Genomic DNA, 17,463 nt, shown 5'->3' on the forward strand with positions numbered 1-17,463 from the left:
TGTTAAGATCTAGAAGATGATCTAAAGACCTGATGAAGATCAGAATATGACCAAAAATGAGAGATATTTGCAGAGATATTTGATATTTGTTTCACTTGTGAAACTTAATTTCACATTCAAAGAGATGCACAGGTGAGAAATGTGACTTGTTATGAAAACCAAAACCAACATGTCCAAAAATTAGGTTTGAATTCACATGCACATTTTTCACATGTGACCCTTTGGTAAGGTGCAACACATTACACCGCACTACAGTATGACCAGAGGAAGCAGCAGCCTACTTACGTGGTCACTTTATCCAGTCACCAGTTCCCAAGTGGTTTGGCTGTCAACTGTTTCAGTGAATGTTTGACAGGCATTTGCTCTGCTGCATCCTCCACGCAGTCCACTGATATCAAGTCAGGAAGCACAAGACGTCAGTTTAGATCACTCATTCTACACAAAACAATCTAAACAAACCCAACAGGTCACCAGCGTGGCTTCATGTGTGCTGCTATTCCCCGTGTGCGGCTCTCTGCTCTGTGCTGAAGCTGCTTTAGTCTTTGGTCCCTCAGTAGTGTGTGATCCCATAATCAAGGCACCAAGTCCCAAGTGGATTAGTTGGGCTAATGACTTGATGCGGCTAGACCGCTCTTTGTAGGCTATAGGAAGATGGCAAAGAGTGCTGGTAAACATGGGTGCACGATAGGCCAGCAAGCATTCAATTTTAGTAGCTGGCAGCTGCTTTTGGGGAAACAATTTAAGATCAAAGATCTTGTGATGTGTGATGTGATATGAGGTAACGTTACAGACTTGGTATATATATATATATATATATATATATATATATATATATATATATATATATATATATATGCAACAATATATATATATTGTAACGTGTTTGGGTAATCCAAGTATTACCTGTAATGTATGTGCAACCTAAGTGTCTGGATTGTAGCTAGGAACTAATGTGTGTGGGGTGTTCCTAGGGGAAACGGGGTATATAGGACGAGCGGCCGCTGTGCCGCAGGGAGTCAAGATACGGAGTGAGCGAGACCGGTTGTGATGTGCAGAGCTAGCTGTGTGAAGCTAGCTGCTAGGAGCTAACGAAGCCTGTGAATAAAGACCCTGTACCAACTACAACTCTCCGTTCCTTGGTGTATCAGCGATACGCTACATTGGTGTCAGCAAGTGAAGCGGTAGCGCCTCTGTTTTCGGTCGAGGGGAGAGAGTGAGGAGGAACAGCGGAGAAAAGTTGGAGATCAAAGGCTCGAGCGACCTAGCTGTAGCGAGCTAGCTGTGTGAGCTAGCTGCTACGAGCGCCACGTGTGATGGCGCGTCTAGAAGAAAGCCTGTCGGTGAACGGGAGAGAAGAAGGGCTGACGACAGAGATCAGCTCGAGGCTGGCGGGCATGGAGGCCCGTGTGTTGAAAGAAGTCAGACGGCTGGTGGAAGGAACTCCTGCCTGGGCAGTGGAGGTATTGCGGACGCTACGAGAGGTCGCGCAGCACGGAGAGAAGCGGACGGAGGAGACACAAAATAGACTGTGTTGGAACTGTGGAGAACCGGGCCACGTGGCGAGGTGGTGCCGAGGCGAGCCCGGGATACGGACCGGGTATGTGGGACAACGACATGGACAGCAGGGAGCCTGCTGGGCATGCGGCGCGATGGGACATTTAGCCAGAGAATGTCAAGAAGCTGTCGGGGATTGGAGGACAGCGAGAGAGGAGAGACAGGTGAGGCTTTGTTGGGCTTGCCAGTCGCCTGGACATTTGGCTGGAGACTGCATTAAGAGTGTGAACGCTGGAGGAGACACACAGCCGGGGGAGCAGCCCGAGCAACAAGCAGTGGAGCAGCCTGAGCAACAAGCGGCGGAACAGCGGGGCAGTATAGAGCCGATTGTTCTGGGCAGGAAAGGGACTGTTGAGCCGGCCCAGGCTAGCTGCTCTGTGTGCCAGCCAGTGGTGGGGGAGATCGCCATCAGCGACGAGACCATCAAGATAATGGGAATCGTTTTGAACAGCCAGAGGGAAGTGAGCGACATCACCTGCAATGCTGTTACAGTGGGGGGAGCGGCACTCGTGTCCCCGGGGGAGCGAGAGGGGTCAACGCTGGAGGAGCCGGCCCAGCCAGGCCGCTACACAACCCCCACGGCTGCGCTGCAGAAAGTCGAGGTGGAGATCGACGCCGATGGTGTCCGCCCTGCTGTCCTCAACACGCCGCCCCCTGAGGGAGCGGGACGGGAGGACGAGCGAGTGCAAGCGGTGGAGCCGGCAGACGAGGAGAGGCACATCACGCATGTCAACGGGGGTGAGTGGAGACGCAGACAGATGGAGGATGCGGATATCGGTCCGGTGTATGCGTGGGTGGCGGCCGGACGCCGGCCCCCTGTGGAAGAGATTCACACATGTTCCGGGCCCACAAGGGGACTGTGGAACATGTTTTCGGACCTGCATCTGGGTGGAGATGGGGTTTTAGAGAGAAAGGGACACGGGAAAAGCGGGACTCAGTGGGTTGTACCCGGTTGCCTGCGAGAATTGGCACTGAAGGGGGCGCACGATGGCCCATACGGTGATCGGGGGCCCGAAGAGACACTCAGCCTCCTCCGTAGACATTTCTACTGGGGCAAACAAAAGGAGGACGTGCGGAGATACTGCAGTGCATGTGTGGACTGTGGAACACGGGGGGAAGACCGAGGAGAGTCACCCTGCGGAGGGCTAACCCCACTGGGGTTTGAGCAGGACTGATGTGCTTCAGAGGGGACAGAAGCTTTAAAAAAGGGGGGATGGAAATAGTGGTTGATGTGAAGATGAGTGTAAAGAGAAAAGAGGGAATGTAAATATTGGGGCTTGTGATAATTGAAATGTGGGTTGAATTAAGGAATGGGAAAAGAAATGGAAATGGTGGTGGTGGAACGGAAATTGAAAGTGTGCTGAAAAATAAGAGGCAAATTGGGGGAATGCAAAATGTTGTGGGGTGGTGTGTTTTGGTACAGGGGGATATGTTGGGTTGTGGGTGTTAACGTGGGCGTTAACCTTATTGTTGGATGAGGAGTATGTAACGTGTTTGGGTAATCCAAGTATTACCTGTAATGTATGTGCAACCTAAGTGTCTGGATTGTAGCTAGGAACTAATGTGTGTGGGGTGTTCCTAGGGGAAACGGGGTATATAGGACGAGCGGCCGCTGTGCCGCAGGGAGTCAAGATACGGAGTGAGCGAGACCGGTTGTGATGTGCAGAGCTATCTGTGTGAAGCTAGCTGCTAGGAGCTAACGAAGCCTGTGAATAAAGACCCTGTACCAACTACAACTCTCCGTTCCTTGGTGTATCAGCGATACGCTACAATATATATATATATATATATATATATATATATATATATATATATATATATATATATATATATATATATATATATATATAATCTTTATCTTTCCCTGTGCCATCTGGAGTCCCTGGGCAGGTGGATTCAGAAGCCATTCAGAGTTAGGAAATCACATAAAATACATAAGGTGCAAACATACAACATCTTACTGAACAAAAAAGGACCTGCACTTAGATAATAGGGAAAGTGCATAGGTTAGTACAAATGTTTTCAAAATAAAATATTATAAACGGTAATGTTGTATATATTATAAACGCTAATGTTGCTAGATTCCATTGTTTTCACTCAATTACAACCTTTATTTAAATTGTTAGACCTATCTGCTGCTTAATTACCAGGCAGTTGTACTTTACTGGCTTTTACAGACACACCTGAACGTTGCTGCTCTTGAACGCTTCCTTCCGCGTGTTCGTCAACAGCTAGCAACATAGCAGCCAGCTGTGAAACCAAAACAGAGAGCGCCAACGCCAACATGATGCCCTTGGCTTGCTGTAAAACTGATTATCAGTAAGATTTTTGCGAGACGATCAAGTATGGTGAGCAAGTAATTTCTAAATGTATGGAACTGTTTAGGAATATAATTGCGACATGAGATAATTTAACATCAAATAGGCTACTGTCAGCTTAATGTTGCCCAGCTTGTTGTCGGTAAACATATAACGTTACCTTCTAACACATGAGGTTTTCTGTGGGATGGTCTCCTTGGCCGACTGGTTAGCGTGTCCGACTTTAATGAAATCACATATCCAATACCCGGGTTCGATTCCCCCCTACAGCCTGAGCCATGGCAAGACTGCAGGGGGAGGTCGTGTGACTTCAACCCGGGTACATGAGAGCACGCTGGCCCTTGGCCAATGGGATTGTCCCTTTAATTAAAAAAAGTATTGGTTTTCTGCAGCATACTACAATGTTACCTCCACCGAACAGCAAGTTGAACTGCTATAAAACTTACTTCGTCACAGACAGGCCCTTTGTCAGATTCCCTTGGGGTGACAGCGAGCAGTGCCGATCAGAGACGGGGAATGCTGAACTCTGCCATCATCTGGCACTGCAGGATGAGGATCACTGAATCACAAATCTCCAGAAAAAAACAACACGTATTTCTCCCCCAAAACAGGCACATTATGTGACTAAAAGCACAGTGTGCTTGTTTGACACGTGCTGGTTTTCCTTTAACACTTTTCTCAAACAAACAACATTTAGACTGTTAGTTTTGTTTTAGTTCTGTTATGTTTGGCAGTTGACACCATGGTTGACACACTCCCTAGACAAAAGGCACAAAAATGCCAAATTGCACAATCGCCTAACTGCTCAGTACACCATGAGTACACCCATATGGCATGCACCCAGTCCACCAGGGTTCCACAGCACTAATATATGGGTTTAATTGCTGACACCATAAACATCTAGAGTAGTAGGCTATAGCTTGTAGTCATGTCCTCTAAAACTTGATCATGGCAGTCAGGGGCCTCAATATTTGTCCTTAAACATGATGTTGTTGGGAAATTGTTTCAATTGCCACATGACCTGTGCAGAAGAGAGATAACTCTTTGGTGCTATATAAATATATACAATAAATCAATAGATGTGCTTCCTCAGGCTCAAATCATAATCCAGATTCAGACTCAGAGACTGCGTTTACATGGACTTGAGTATCCCGGTTATGAGGCATATCCTGGTTTTGATCATTTCCGGGATCTGGCGTTTACATGGAACACAGAGAAAACAGGTTATTCATATCCCTCTATACATGATAAGTACTAGTATCCCGGTTACTGATTACCGCATGCTATTTGTGCAGGTGCCTGTGATCTTTACAACACAAACCGGCATTAGCAAACTAAACTGCAATTAGCAGTAGCAGCCAGCGGCGTATTGAGCAGCTTGTGAGGCTGCGACTGTGTGCTGTATCTGGGGAGAGCGGGCCCACTGTCGGAGAGGCGTCTGGCCTTCATTCTGTGTGTGTGCCGGTGGACCACCTGTACAAGGTATATATATAATGTTTTGCCTGTATGTTGGGGGGGAGGGTAGTTTGCTGTGTAAATACCTGGTGTTAATTGATGTACAGTATTTGTTTTATAGGGCTCTTTGAGCAGGTACAGCGTACAGCGTACAGCGTGGCAATAGTGGGGGGAATCCGAGGAGGGTTTAAATATATGTTTATGTTGGGTCGTCTTGTGGGGGAGAGTTATGAGTGTGGGGAATTAATTATGTTTTCTCCCATTTGGGTTGCAGTGAGTGGGGCCACTGCCTTGGTTGCTTATTTTCTTTTGTTCTTTTTAGTTAATTATTGTTGTCCTGACCTGTCCTGCTATAACCAACCTGTGCTGTTGTGCTGAGCGCTGTTTTAATTAACAAAACTACCTTTTTCTAAAGAAAGATTGCTATTTTTTATATATTACTCTGCTTCCTAGTATTTGTGTCTTAACGGTGTCAGAACCTGCGGTCTGTGGTATTCAGATGCCACATTATTATTATTATTATTATTATTATTATTATTTTCACTTGTATTGGGTGCGTGTGTGACATAATTCACCTTTCTTGGGTCAAGACTGTGTAGGATTCCTTGCATCCCCTCTACCACGGTGGTAAGTTTCATCACCGAAAGACAAAACTCCATTTCCTCATAGCTAGAAGTGAGACTTGGCTGAAGCCGCGCCTACGCAGGTAGTCTGCTGCAGTCAGAAACCAGGATAAGGTGTATACATGCAATAGTATCCCGGTTTCTTTTTCAGAGTGCTCCAGCTAGCATAACCGGTTTCTCAAACCCGGCCGGGATAAGGGCTTATCCAGGTTTCTGAAATCGGGATATGATGTTTACATGCGCAAACACAAAAACAGGATACTCCAAACCCCCGAGAATAAGCGGGATACTCAAGTCCATGTAAATGCAGTCAGACATTGATAACCCCCTGTCTTGGTTTCTTCGGTGAGCATCTGACCAACCCGCTCATCCTGGTTCACTGCAGCAGAAATAATCCATTTGGACAGATCTGGATACAACAAGGTTTTCCATGTTCTTTCTGGCAAAGAAAGTCGAGATGAGATGAGTTACAGACATATCGCCTACTGCTGTCTACTGTTTGGCCAGACTGTGGTGCTCCTATGCTGCATTCAAGTCTTGATCAATGAATCATTGTGATGTGACAAACTATAGATACCATATCAACAATTTGGTCAGATGCGTCGGTCATCAATGTCTGCAGGATGTTTCATAATAAAAAAATCATCTTGAACATGACATTTGCTAAACTGACTGCTCTAAATTCACCAGACGGGGCTTTTTTACGGCACTATAATAAAATGCATTTTTCTCCCTTAGGTGTTTGCGAAACGGGTTTGGAACCTCCCCGCAGACTGAGCAGGCCGACGACCAAAGCTTTATCCACAAGGATCAGCTTGTGCCGCAGCAGCCCTGAGTGTGAGGATGAAGATAGCTGTGCTGGGAGCCACGGGACAGACTGGACAGTATCTGCTCCACCAGGCGCTGCAGCAGGGGCACGAGGTCACCGCCATAGTCAGGAACCCAGGGAAGCTCAGTGTGCAACATGACAAACTCAAGGTACCGTGTCCTCAAGTCCATGTGTGCGCTGTGGTGTGCTGTGCTGCACGCCTTCAGTGCACCTGATGACCTCTGTTCCCTGCCTGTTGGGTTCAAGGTTTACTGATGTCACGTGGCAGATGTGTTATGCTTATTTTGACAAGTGATAATGAGGCAAAAGAGGGGCAGAGGAGTGGTTTAAAGGAATAGTTCGCCCAAAAATGAAAATTCTGTCATCTGCTCAGTACTCACCCTCACGCCGAATGAAACACAGGTGAAGTTTGTTGCACGTCCTGATATCGCCGTGTTGGTGTCATTCCCGGACCAACATTTGCTCCTAGTGCGGGCCGGGAAAACCCCGCCCCGAACTCATTTGATTGGTCGCCGCAATTGCTTCTTCCTGAAAACGTGCGACAAGTAATAAAAAAGATGTGTTTAGGGTTTTCTTATCTAATGATGACCAGACCCAAACCCTAACCATATTGTTGTACTTGCTTAAACCACATTTTTTTTTATAAAAAAATGTGTGGTTAACCCCAGTTCCCGGATTGGAAGGTGCGCACCTTATCCATTTAGCCATAGGACCGAGCTCGCCGACAGCTGCACTTTTTTCACACCCTAACCCTAATTTTAACCACATTTTTCCCCTTGCCGCACGTTTTAAGGAAGAAGAAATTGCGGCGACCAATCAAATGAGTTCGGGGGCGGGGTTTTCCCGGGCCGTACTAGGAACAAATGTTGATCCAGGAACGACACCAACACGGTGATATCAGGAGGTGCGAACTATGTTAGTCTACAATGTAGACTAACAAACTTGTATGTAGACTCTACATAACACACAGGGAGGTTGTACTTACCAGCGCAACTTTGTAGCAGCCTAAAACAATCACATTGAATAGAAAGACCTATACACCATTATTTGTTGCAAAAATAAATCAGCTGTTAGTTAGGATTTCAGAATCAGAATCGGCTTTATTGGCCACGTATGTACAGTACATGTACACGACAAGGAATTTGACTCCAGTTTGCATTGCACTCAAAGTACTCGCATACAGAAAGAAAGGAAGAAAGGGATGCACAAGTTAAAAAACAGGCAAGGCAAAAGGGTTAATCAGCTTTGTGGGAACTCGTTTGGCAAATCGTAACAGATGTTAATTTGTGTGTGAAACATTACGCATTCTAGCTTTAAAGTTGACTGTTGATGCACACTGCTTCCGAACTGAATTAGCGAGAGTTTCTACGAAGCGAACTGTGACCCCCCCCCGATCGCAAATCTCTTCTCGTTCCCCCCCGCTCTGCTGCCAGGTGGTGGAAGCCGATGTTTTCTCAGCAGACAGTTTACAGGCTCATTTCAAAGGGCAGGATGCGATCATGTCCTGCTTGGGCTTCCCGGCCTCCTTCCTCTCTGCGGTGACGGGCTACACCCTGTCCATGAGCGCAGTGCTCAGCGCCATGCGGGAGGCCCGGGTCACCAGGATCATCACCATGACCGCCTGGTACACCCAGCGTAAGGCCTCTGGATACACTATGTGATATGTAATGCTCTGTATATAGGCCTGTTTGGATTTGTTGAAGGAATAATCCACCCTAGGATACTTTACTGTTACATGCAATCAGATTGTGATGTTAAATGGTAAAATGGTCTGCATTTATATAGCGCTTTTATCCAAAGCGCTTTACAATCAGTAGGTACATTCACCCATTCATACACCGATGGTGGCAGGTTACCACGCAGGGTGCCGGCACACCATCAGGAGCAATTTGGGGTTCAGTATCTTGCCCAAGGACACTCCGACGCGCAGACTGGGGGAGCCGGGAATCGAACCACCGACCTCTTTCATCCAAAGCGATTAGTGACGACCCGCTCTACCTCCTGAGCTACAGCCGCCCCATTAAATGCATTGCAGGAGTTACTTTGTGGTGTAAATTAGCTATTTCGGCAGATCCACTTTGCCTCAACCGGCCTCGTCTACTTCCACTTAAATTTGCGTTTTCCTACATTTCCCAGAATGCCTTTCAACAACGCCCAGAGAAAAGGCCTGTACTTGTTGCTTTCAGTGAAAGGGCTATAGCTAGCTAGCTAATGAGTCTGTGAACATTGTGGCGCGTCTGTGTTTGCAGCTGCACACCTTGTAGCTTTCTTATGGCTGCATTGCATTCTCATCTATTGTGGCTTCTGTCACTGGAGAAACTTCTCTCTCTCCTCTTCTATGATGGATTTCTCACCTGTATGATTGTTGAACGTTGGTGCAAAATGGCGGCTCTAGAAAGAAGGCCTCACTCTTTGATTCAGAGTTCAGAGGAACTGACACAAAACCTGACATTTACCGTTGATGTTTTAGACACATGAATAATTTTCTGCTATCAAACTCCATTGTAGCTGCTGCACATATCTTGACGTCACACCATCTGCGTTTGACCCGTTATCCACAGGAATACAAAAAATACCCACCAAACATCAAAATGGTTCCAGAAAATCTAAATGCAGAGTTTTAGGGTGGATTTTGCATTCATCATTTCTGTACAGTCAGTTGTGTTATTAAAGTGTTGCGCACATTTAAGCCTGTTTATCAGAATGAAAAGTTCCATGCGGAAGATTTAGTTTCTCTAAAGATGAAAAAGACCTTAAAGTCTAGATACATTTGAGAGCTAGTATACTTATATAAGTCTCGTTGTTTTCTTTTCTCAGCTGACTCTGGAGCTCAGAGTCAGTTATTCATCCGGTTCCTCCTGCTGCCGATGATCAGAAGCATCCTCAACAACATGTACGAGATGGAGAACTCTCTGGAGAAGACCGAGGATGTCGACTGGACTGTGGTTCGCCCGCCTGGGCTGAAGAACCTGCCCGCCTCAGGTGAAACAGACAGACAGGCAGTGGCCAAAAGGAGAGGAAAAGCAAACACATTTTCAGAGCATCTCACCTCCTTAATGTGATGAAACATGTTGGAGGGGGCATAACGTACAGAGGGATCATTCCAAACTGTAAACCAATAGCAGATCGGTTAGGAAGAAAAATAAGGTTTGATTTGATGGGAGGGTCAGAGGGGCAGGACTGTTAAAAAAAATCAGTGAATGTTTTATTGGTTGGAATTTTTATTTCTGCCTCCTGGGACACAATGATAATTTTGCCAGGAAGTAAACCTAATCAGATTTTGAAAAGAAAAATACCCTTTTCTGGGAGACATTGTGAAATGGGTGTCTGGTATGATATTTAAAAAAAAATACTTGTCTTTTTAGCTTATTCTGATTGCAGTGTAACTTAAAAGGGCCTTAGGATCCATTTTGTCACAGTGCAAGCTCAATAGCACATGCTTTTATTACTTCATGCAGTGCTTACGAGAATTAATGGGTCTTATTATTATTATTATTATGTTGTTGTTGTTGGGGGTTTTTTCCTCCTTGAGGGTCAAAAACAGACATTTTGGTGTACTGTGGTGTGCTCGCCAAATGGAAATCTAAATGACCCTTAATGTTCTGTCTTTGCGTCTTTGCTGCAGCTCAAGAGTTCCTGACCCATGAGGGCTACTTTGTTCCTGACTCCAGTGGCCGTCCTGCAGGCATCCAGGTGGCTCGGGGAGACGTGGCACGCTTCATGCTCTCTCTGCTCGACAGCAATGCCTGGCTCAAGAAGGCAGTGGCCATGACTACCAAATAAGAATCCAGGAAGCCAGCGTCCTTCTTAGTAACAGAAGGTGCCCTCCAGGGTCCAAAATTAGCACCAGCCACCAGCCAAATGTAGGTAAAATATGCAAGTGGCTGGTAGATTTGCTTCACTCGTCACCAAAAGAAACGAAACAAAACTATTGAGTAATCTATTGAGTGGCAGGTAAACATTCACTAGCCTGGGCTGGTGGATAAAAAAGTTAATTTTGGACCCTGGTGCCGTCTTTACCCAGCTCATTGTGCCTGTGGGATGGAAATTAGTCCAATAATGTCTGATTGATGTCTTTTTATTGTCTTGTTTAACATTTTTGAAAAATCTTGCTGAATATGGATAGGATTTATTTCATTTCACAAGTGTATCTTTTCCACGATCATGTCACTACTCTGAGTACAGTAAATCAGTTTCTAAAGTTGCCATATAAATAAAGTTATTACTGTATTATAATCGAATCGCATGTGATTCTATTTCAATCATGAGAGACCGGTCGGTAAGGTTTAACAAGAGACTTTATTTAGCAAGTGGCGTGCATGGCAAGTACTTTGGCGTATGACTCCATTGCAAGATGGCGCTCCTCTTTAGGCGAGAGGGCGCCATCTATTTGGGCTAGAGAGAATCCCCCCCCCCCCGGGATTCTCCAGGAGTCAAGACTTGGTGGTGGACTGGGGAGGTGGGCGGGGTGAAATGATGGCTTCAGAGGATGGTTTCAGGGGGAATGAACAGCCGCGATGCCGGCTGCTGCCCAGAGTGGGGGTGTGACTATATATATGCTATATATACTAGGGAGTAGGGAGGACTGACCTCATGGACTGAGGACAACTGATGTCATGCCTGACGTCACGCTAGGGCTTGACTGACGTCACGGGCTGAGCAGGCAATACCGATATGACGACCTCTCTCAGCTTGAAATTTGGTATGGAAACCTCACTACACCATTTTGCCCACATGAGGGCAATGTTGTGCAACATATTCAAAAATGCATTTCATTTTCAAAAATGTACTGTTCTGTAACGTGAAAGCATAAACAATGTAGCCTATGTAGCGATGCATATGGTATGATGTGTTCTAAACACACATGCAGTATCATAGATATGTTGAGGACTTGTTTGAACATTTCATAAAATCCTATTTTTCACATTTTAGAATAGGTAGCAATGACATCAAAACTATGAAATAACACAAATGGAATTGTGCATTTCCACTCTTTTTTTTTTTCAGAGGATGGTTTCAGGGGGAATGAACAGCCGCGATGCCGGCTGCTGCCCAGAGTGGGGGTGTGACTATATATATGCTATATATACTAGGGAGTAGGGAGGACTGACCTCATGGACTGAGGACAACTGATGTCATGCCTGACGTCACGCTAGGGCTTGACTGACGTCACGGGCTGAGCAGGCAATACCGATATGACGACCTCTCTCAGCTTGAAATTTGGTATGGAAACCTCACTACACCATTTTGCCCACATGAGGGCAATGTTGTGCAACATATTCAAAAATGCATTTCATTTTCAAAAATGTACTGTTCTGTAACGTGAAAGCATAAACAATGTAGCCTATGTAGCGATGCATATGGTATGATGTGTTCTAAACACACATGCAGTATCATAGATATGTTGAGGACTTGTTTGAACATTTCATAAAATCCTATTTTTCACATTTTAGAATAGGTAGCAATGACATCAAAACTATGAAATAACACAAATGGAATTGTGCATTTCCACTCTTTTTTTTTTTTTAAGAAAATACAACTATCTTATATTTGAGATTCTTTAAAGTAGTCACCCTTTGCCTTAATTCAAAGGAAAAGGCTTTGGATGGGTGGATGGAGAGAAATTCATACATAGGATCAATGTTGGATATGTGAATTTGCTTAGAAACAAATGTCAAGCATTTAAGCATCAGCCTTTAGATCAAAATATCTTCAAGAGCATAAGAACATGGTGCATACAAGTAGGTGTGTCCAGACTTTTGACTGGTAGTGAACTCATCTGGTTAGTGTTTAGCAGTTTTTTAAGCCCAAGCTTCAACCTCCGCTCTTGCTCTAAAGACCGCTAGTTAATCCTTATTTATTTCAGGGAAATATGATGCAGCAGCACGCTAGCCTAGGTAAACCCAGCCACCACGTGACCTGCTCTCTCAGTTCCCAGACTGAGAACAGGTCTGAGAGCAGGTCACGTGGGGGATGGGTTTACCCAGGCTAGCAGCACGCATGCTCTTTTTCAGCATTGCCAGTCTTGATCCCATTCACACAGTTACAGTTACACCTGAACACAGCTAGGAGTCGCCCAGTACAACCAGAACTGCCAACTATATTGATGCTACAGTAATGATGTAGATTTTCTCTGAAGGTTTTTGAGGCATGCATAGTATCCTGTTTTGACAACATTCCAGTGGCCAGATCCAGCATTGATGAATATCAACAGAATACATTTACAATGTGGTTTACATGAAGGCATAAAAACAATAACAGTAAACTAAGGAGTGGGGGCGGGGAGAACCACAAGCAAAATAAAATGTCTTAAAATGAAAATGCATGCATGACACCGTGGGTGGGGGGGAGGTAATAATAAGAAGAAGAAGAGCGGACAAAACAACAATTAGATACAAAAAATAAGATATAAGATAAAAATGTGTTATAAGTGATTTTAAACATGACACTGAATCAGTGATCATACATTACAATGTGATGTAATCAGACTGACGTAGACCGATGACATCTGAGGTGAACGTAGACGGATCACATCTGAGATGAACGTAGACGGATCACATCTGAGGTGAACGTAGACGGATCACATCTGAGGTGAACGTAGACGGATCACATCTGAGGTGAACGTAGACGGATCACATCTGAGGTGAACGTAGACGGATCACATCTGAGGTGAACGTAGACGGATCACATCTGAGGTGAACGTAGACGGATCACATCTGAGGTGAACGTAGACGGATCACATCTGAGGTGAACGTAGACCGATGACATCTGAGGTGAACGTAGACCGAGGACATCTGAGGTGAATGTAGACTGAGGACATCTGAGGTGAACGTAGACTGAGGACATCTGAGGTGAATGTAGACTGAGGACATCTGAGGTGAATGTACCTCAGATCCTCCTTGGTCTATGTCAGTCTCTGATTAGTTGGCCTGTCTGTTTAGCACTGTATATAGATGTGGATGGCTGCAAATGTATGTGCTGTGTGGTTTGTGTACACCTTGCTTGTGATGTTTCTGTGCTAAAGAAATGTACCAGAGGGGAATTGATAAAGTACAAGTCAAACATCTGGACCTAAAAGGTCTGCAGTGACACAAGGAGCCAGAACTGCTGGAATTTAAAATCTGTTCTAACTGGTAAACAGTGCAGAGATTTCAGGTTGCATCAGTTAAAAATGGTAGCTTTCGCATTCTGAATGAGCTGGAGATGTGACGGGTAACCTTTGACCTGTGAAAGAACAGAATGAACTGCAGTCATCTACACAAGATGAAATAAAGCGCTGTCTTAAATGCTGCAATAAAAAGATTAGGATCATACGTACAGTCTCCATTACTTGAAGAAAGGCAGGCTCTGTGCGTTGTAGTCAGATAAAACCTGATTGGAATCTCAAAAATGGTTAAGATGAAGAACTTCTAAAACTGTTAAGTGAAAACTAGCTATGTTTGTCAGCCGTGAGCGTCTTGGCAAGTATTGTCAAAATGTTAAGTGTTTTCCATGACTGTCATGGATACAGGCAACAACTCATATTTTATACTGAGAGGGTTTGGAGTATGAAGATGAAAATGACTTTGAAGGCAACACATTTCTATCTGTCACAGCTGCACCAGTCTAGAGCGTGCATGAGGGAATAATGAACTGTGGAGGTGCTGGGAGAGGAGGATATACTGTATGTGGATGTCCTGACACAAGGGTGGAGGTGGAGGTGGTTCAGTCCAGATGAGAGTGCCAGAGGTTGGGGGGGGGGGGGGTTGAGAGTGCTGAGATAAGTGCATTGTTTGTTAGTATTTGTCAGGCTGTATGGACTGGAGCTACTCGTAAAACCAGTGCTTGAAACCGATTGGCGAGTTGTATTTTTGATGAGGTTTCCTTTGCCAGAGGAAGAAGGCAGAAGGCCATGGGTTGGGGCTGTCCTTTTACAGAAGGGAGCATTAGGCTGTCTGGGTCAGTGGTTCTCAATTTTTTTCCCCACATCATGGACCCCTAAACTGACACAAATTAGACCACGGACCCCCATTTGATCACATTTTGTCTCCGGTTCCCCCATACAATACAATTTTTGCTTTTAGATGTTTTATTACAGATAGTGTATGAAACCCATGACCAAAATAATCATATAGATTCTGTCATCATTCCCTTTGAGAACACTTTGAGAACCACTGGTCTGGGTGGCAGTAGTAGTTTTTGTGGGAAGATCTGGAGTTGGCAGAGTGGTTGGAAAAGTCTGGAATGGAGAGAGGCTGGCTGTCACCATGCAGAATTGTTAATTAGTCCTGCACTGCAACATCTAATTACACTATATACAATGTAAACAAAAATAAATTAGATCAAACACAGGAAAGGCCAGGTCGTATTTCTGTGATGTAAATGTGTCCCAGGGATGAACTCACCAGACTTGATGGTTGATAAGATGTTCAGATCTTCTCTTACAGTTGAACCGGAATGGAATGCTTTTGTAATGCTTTTGTAACGCTATCTGAACGGTCTGGAATGCAACTAGTTTGACAAAGTTGGGCACAAGAGGTCAACTTGTGGTTACGCGGTCTCTTTTGTGGGTTCAATGCACACTTGTTCGGAGGGGAGAAAGAAGGAAAGAAAGAAAGACGTGGTTCAGCCAAGTGACCTTCGTCAGGGCAGTGTGTTGTAAGTAGAAATCAGTATACCCAAAAACCAGACTAACTATTTCAATTACATTTCATTTTTGCATGCATTTCAATCACGTAAGTTCAATGTAAAATGTCTTAAAGTTCCTTAAAGTCTACACGATTAGTTTATATTCAGTTTATAGTAACCGTATTTACATAATTATTTGAACAAATAAACTTTTGATTTGATATATTTCAGTTACATTTTATTCAAAACTCTTAACTCTTTTTAAAACTTTTATTCACAAACGTTGTTGCACACCTACCGTACACTTTGACTGTACACTCCCTAATATATTCATATTTAAAAATAGCCACTTTACTACATTGTATATAGCACAGTCACCACATTGTATATAGCAATCACTGTAAAAAGAGTATTTTTACAAAGTATTTTTTACAAAGTATTCTTGCCTTGACTATGTGTAACCTTCTTTCTCCTTTTTTATTTTTCTCTATATGTGTGTACTTGTGTACTCTGTGTGTACTTGAGAGCAAAGCTAACCGGAGCCCAATTCCTTGTATGTGTTTGCATACTTGGCCAATAAAGCTGATTCTGATTCTGAAAATTTTGCTTCAGGTTTACCAGGGCCGCAAATCCTTTTTTTGAGTTCTCGATCGTACTTCTGTCAATCATAGCTTTTCAAAAGCATTTTTTTCTAAACAGTCAGAATGTATAAATAATATGACTGCCAGATCAGCAGGATCCTCAATGATGTAGTCAAGACCACATCAACTGAAACCAAATCAGAATCAAGACTGGTGCAAGTTAAGACTTTGCTGGGATCAAAACATCAATACATTGCAAATCTTTTAAAATTGTGATGTTAACGATATAGGTGCAGGCGTGAATATGATATTAATGCTTACTATCCTATTAATATATGAAATTAGGCATTCAAATACTTTATCAGCTGAATGTATTTCCACTTTTAGAGTTCTGTGGCCTTTTCTATGCATGTCGGCCAGTTGAGTAACTTGTGTATTGAGTTATTAATACTAATAGAAAATATATACTATAGCCTACTAATATATAAATATTATTATACTTCTGTTATTATTGTCCAACTGCCACAGAAAAAATGCGAGTGAGCAAGGACAACCAAACTTATTGGCTGTGACCTTTCATTTACATGGTAGTCTCTCAATCTGCTGTCACAATTTAAGAGCAATCTAGGCCATATAATATAACATTCTTTCTGAGAGTTAGTGACTTAGCCTACATCAATGAATTAAATGCCATAGATTAAAAAAATATTAAGTGAACCTGTTATTATAGGGTGAAGTATTTTGAGAATGCAGCAGGTAATTTGGCTGGTAATTGGACCTACATACATTACATACATTGGATTCCAATTTTCTAAAGTGACACTGGCCTATCTGGTCTTTTGAGTGATGAGTTGGTCAATAATTAAAGGCTTAAACTGAGGCCTGAAGGAATGTCTGTTTTACATTTCCAGAAATGCGAGAAATGTGAAGACTGAAGTTTTACAATTGAACTGCGGTCTAACATGAGTTCCAGAGTCATATCAAAGACAATGGTATATCAAAGCAAGACACTTCAACTTCAACTCACTTCCTGTATCTGTGCCACGTCCACTTAGGAGACTAGTCAGCCAATGAAGTTTCATACCATTGACAGACAGCCAATCACAAACTGATGACCACGCCCATTTAGGAGACCAGAAGAGTACAAATTCATATTATTGGTGAAGCCTGGAGTGGGGCATCTTTATCTATTAAACGTCTCTGGTCATATCCCTTGTATTCATGGTGTAGCCCACAACTACAGGGATAGTTTCAGATATCAAAGTCACAATTTACCACGCTGAATTTGAAGTTAAACATGAGAGGTTTAAGCATTTGTGCTCAAATTATTGTTTTTATTGACAATTTTGATACAACATGCATCACAAAATAAACCTTTCCAATATTTCTCAAACTGTACATGGAGAAGTACTAGGTAAAAATGCCAATGTACATTTGCACATGCTTATATGATTGGAGAAATCAAAACTATTACTCTTAATTATTACATATTATGA

General features: G+C 43.7%; 1 protein-coding gene across 2 annotated transcripts; it reads left to right on the plus strand.

Moving 5' to 3' along the window:
- The first annotated feature begins 3,784 nt into the window (after window positions 1-3,784).
- Window positions 3,785-11,003, plus strand: LOC310783899 (flavin reductase (NADPH)-like). 2 transcript variants are annotated; one of them, XM_083644816.1, is made up of 6 exons: window positions 3,785-3,902; window positions 5,168-5,354; window positions 6,689-6,928; window positions 8,213-8,414; window positions 9,597-9,761; window positions 10,405-11,003. In XM_083644816.1, the coding sequence occupies exons 3-6, from the start codon at window positions 6,794-6,796 to the stop codon at window positions 10,560-10,562; spliced, it is 660 nt and encodes a 219-aa protein (XP_083500942.1). In that variant the 5' UTR covers window positions 3,785-3,902; window positions 5,168-5,354; window positions 6,689-6,793; the 3' UTR covers window positions 10,563-11,003. The 2 variants fall into 2 exon arrangements, with proteins under 2 accessions (XP_083500942.1, XP_083500941.1); XM_083644815.1 differs by lacking the exon at window positions 5,168-5,354.
- The last annotated feature ends 6,460 nt before the right edge of the window (window positions 11,004-17,463 follow it).

Source organism: Poromitra crassiceps, assembly GCF_964638095.1.
Source record: "Poromitra crassiceps genome assembly, chromosome: 10".
NCBI classification, from domain to species: Eukaryota; Metazoa; Chordata; class Actinopteri; order Beryciformes; family Melamphaidae; genus Poromitra; species Poromitra crassiceps.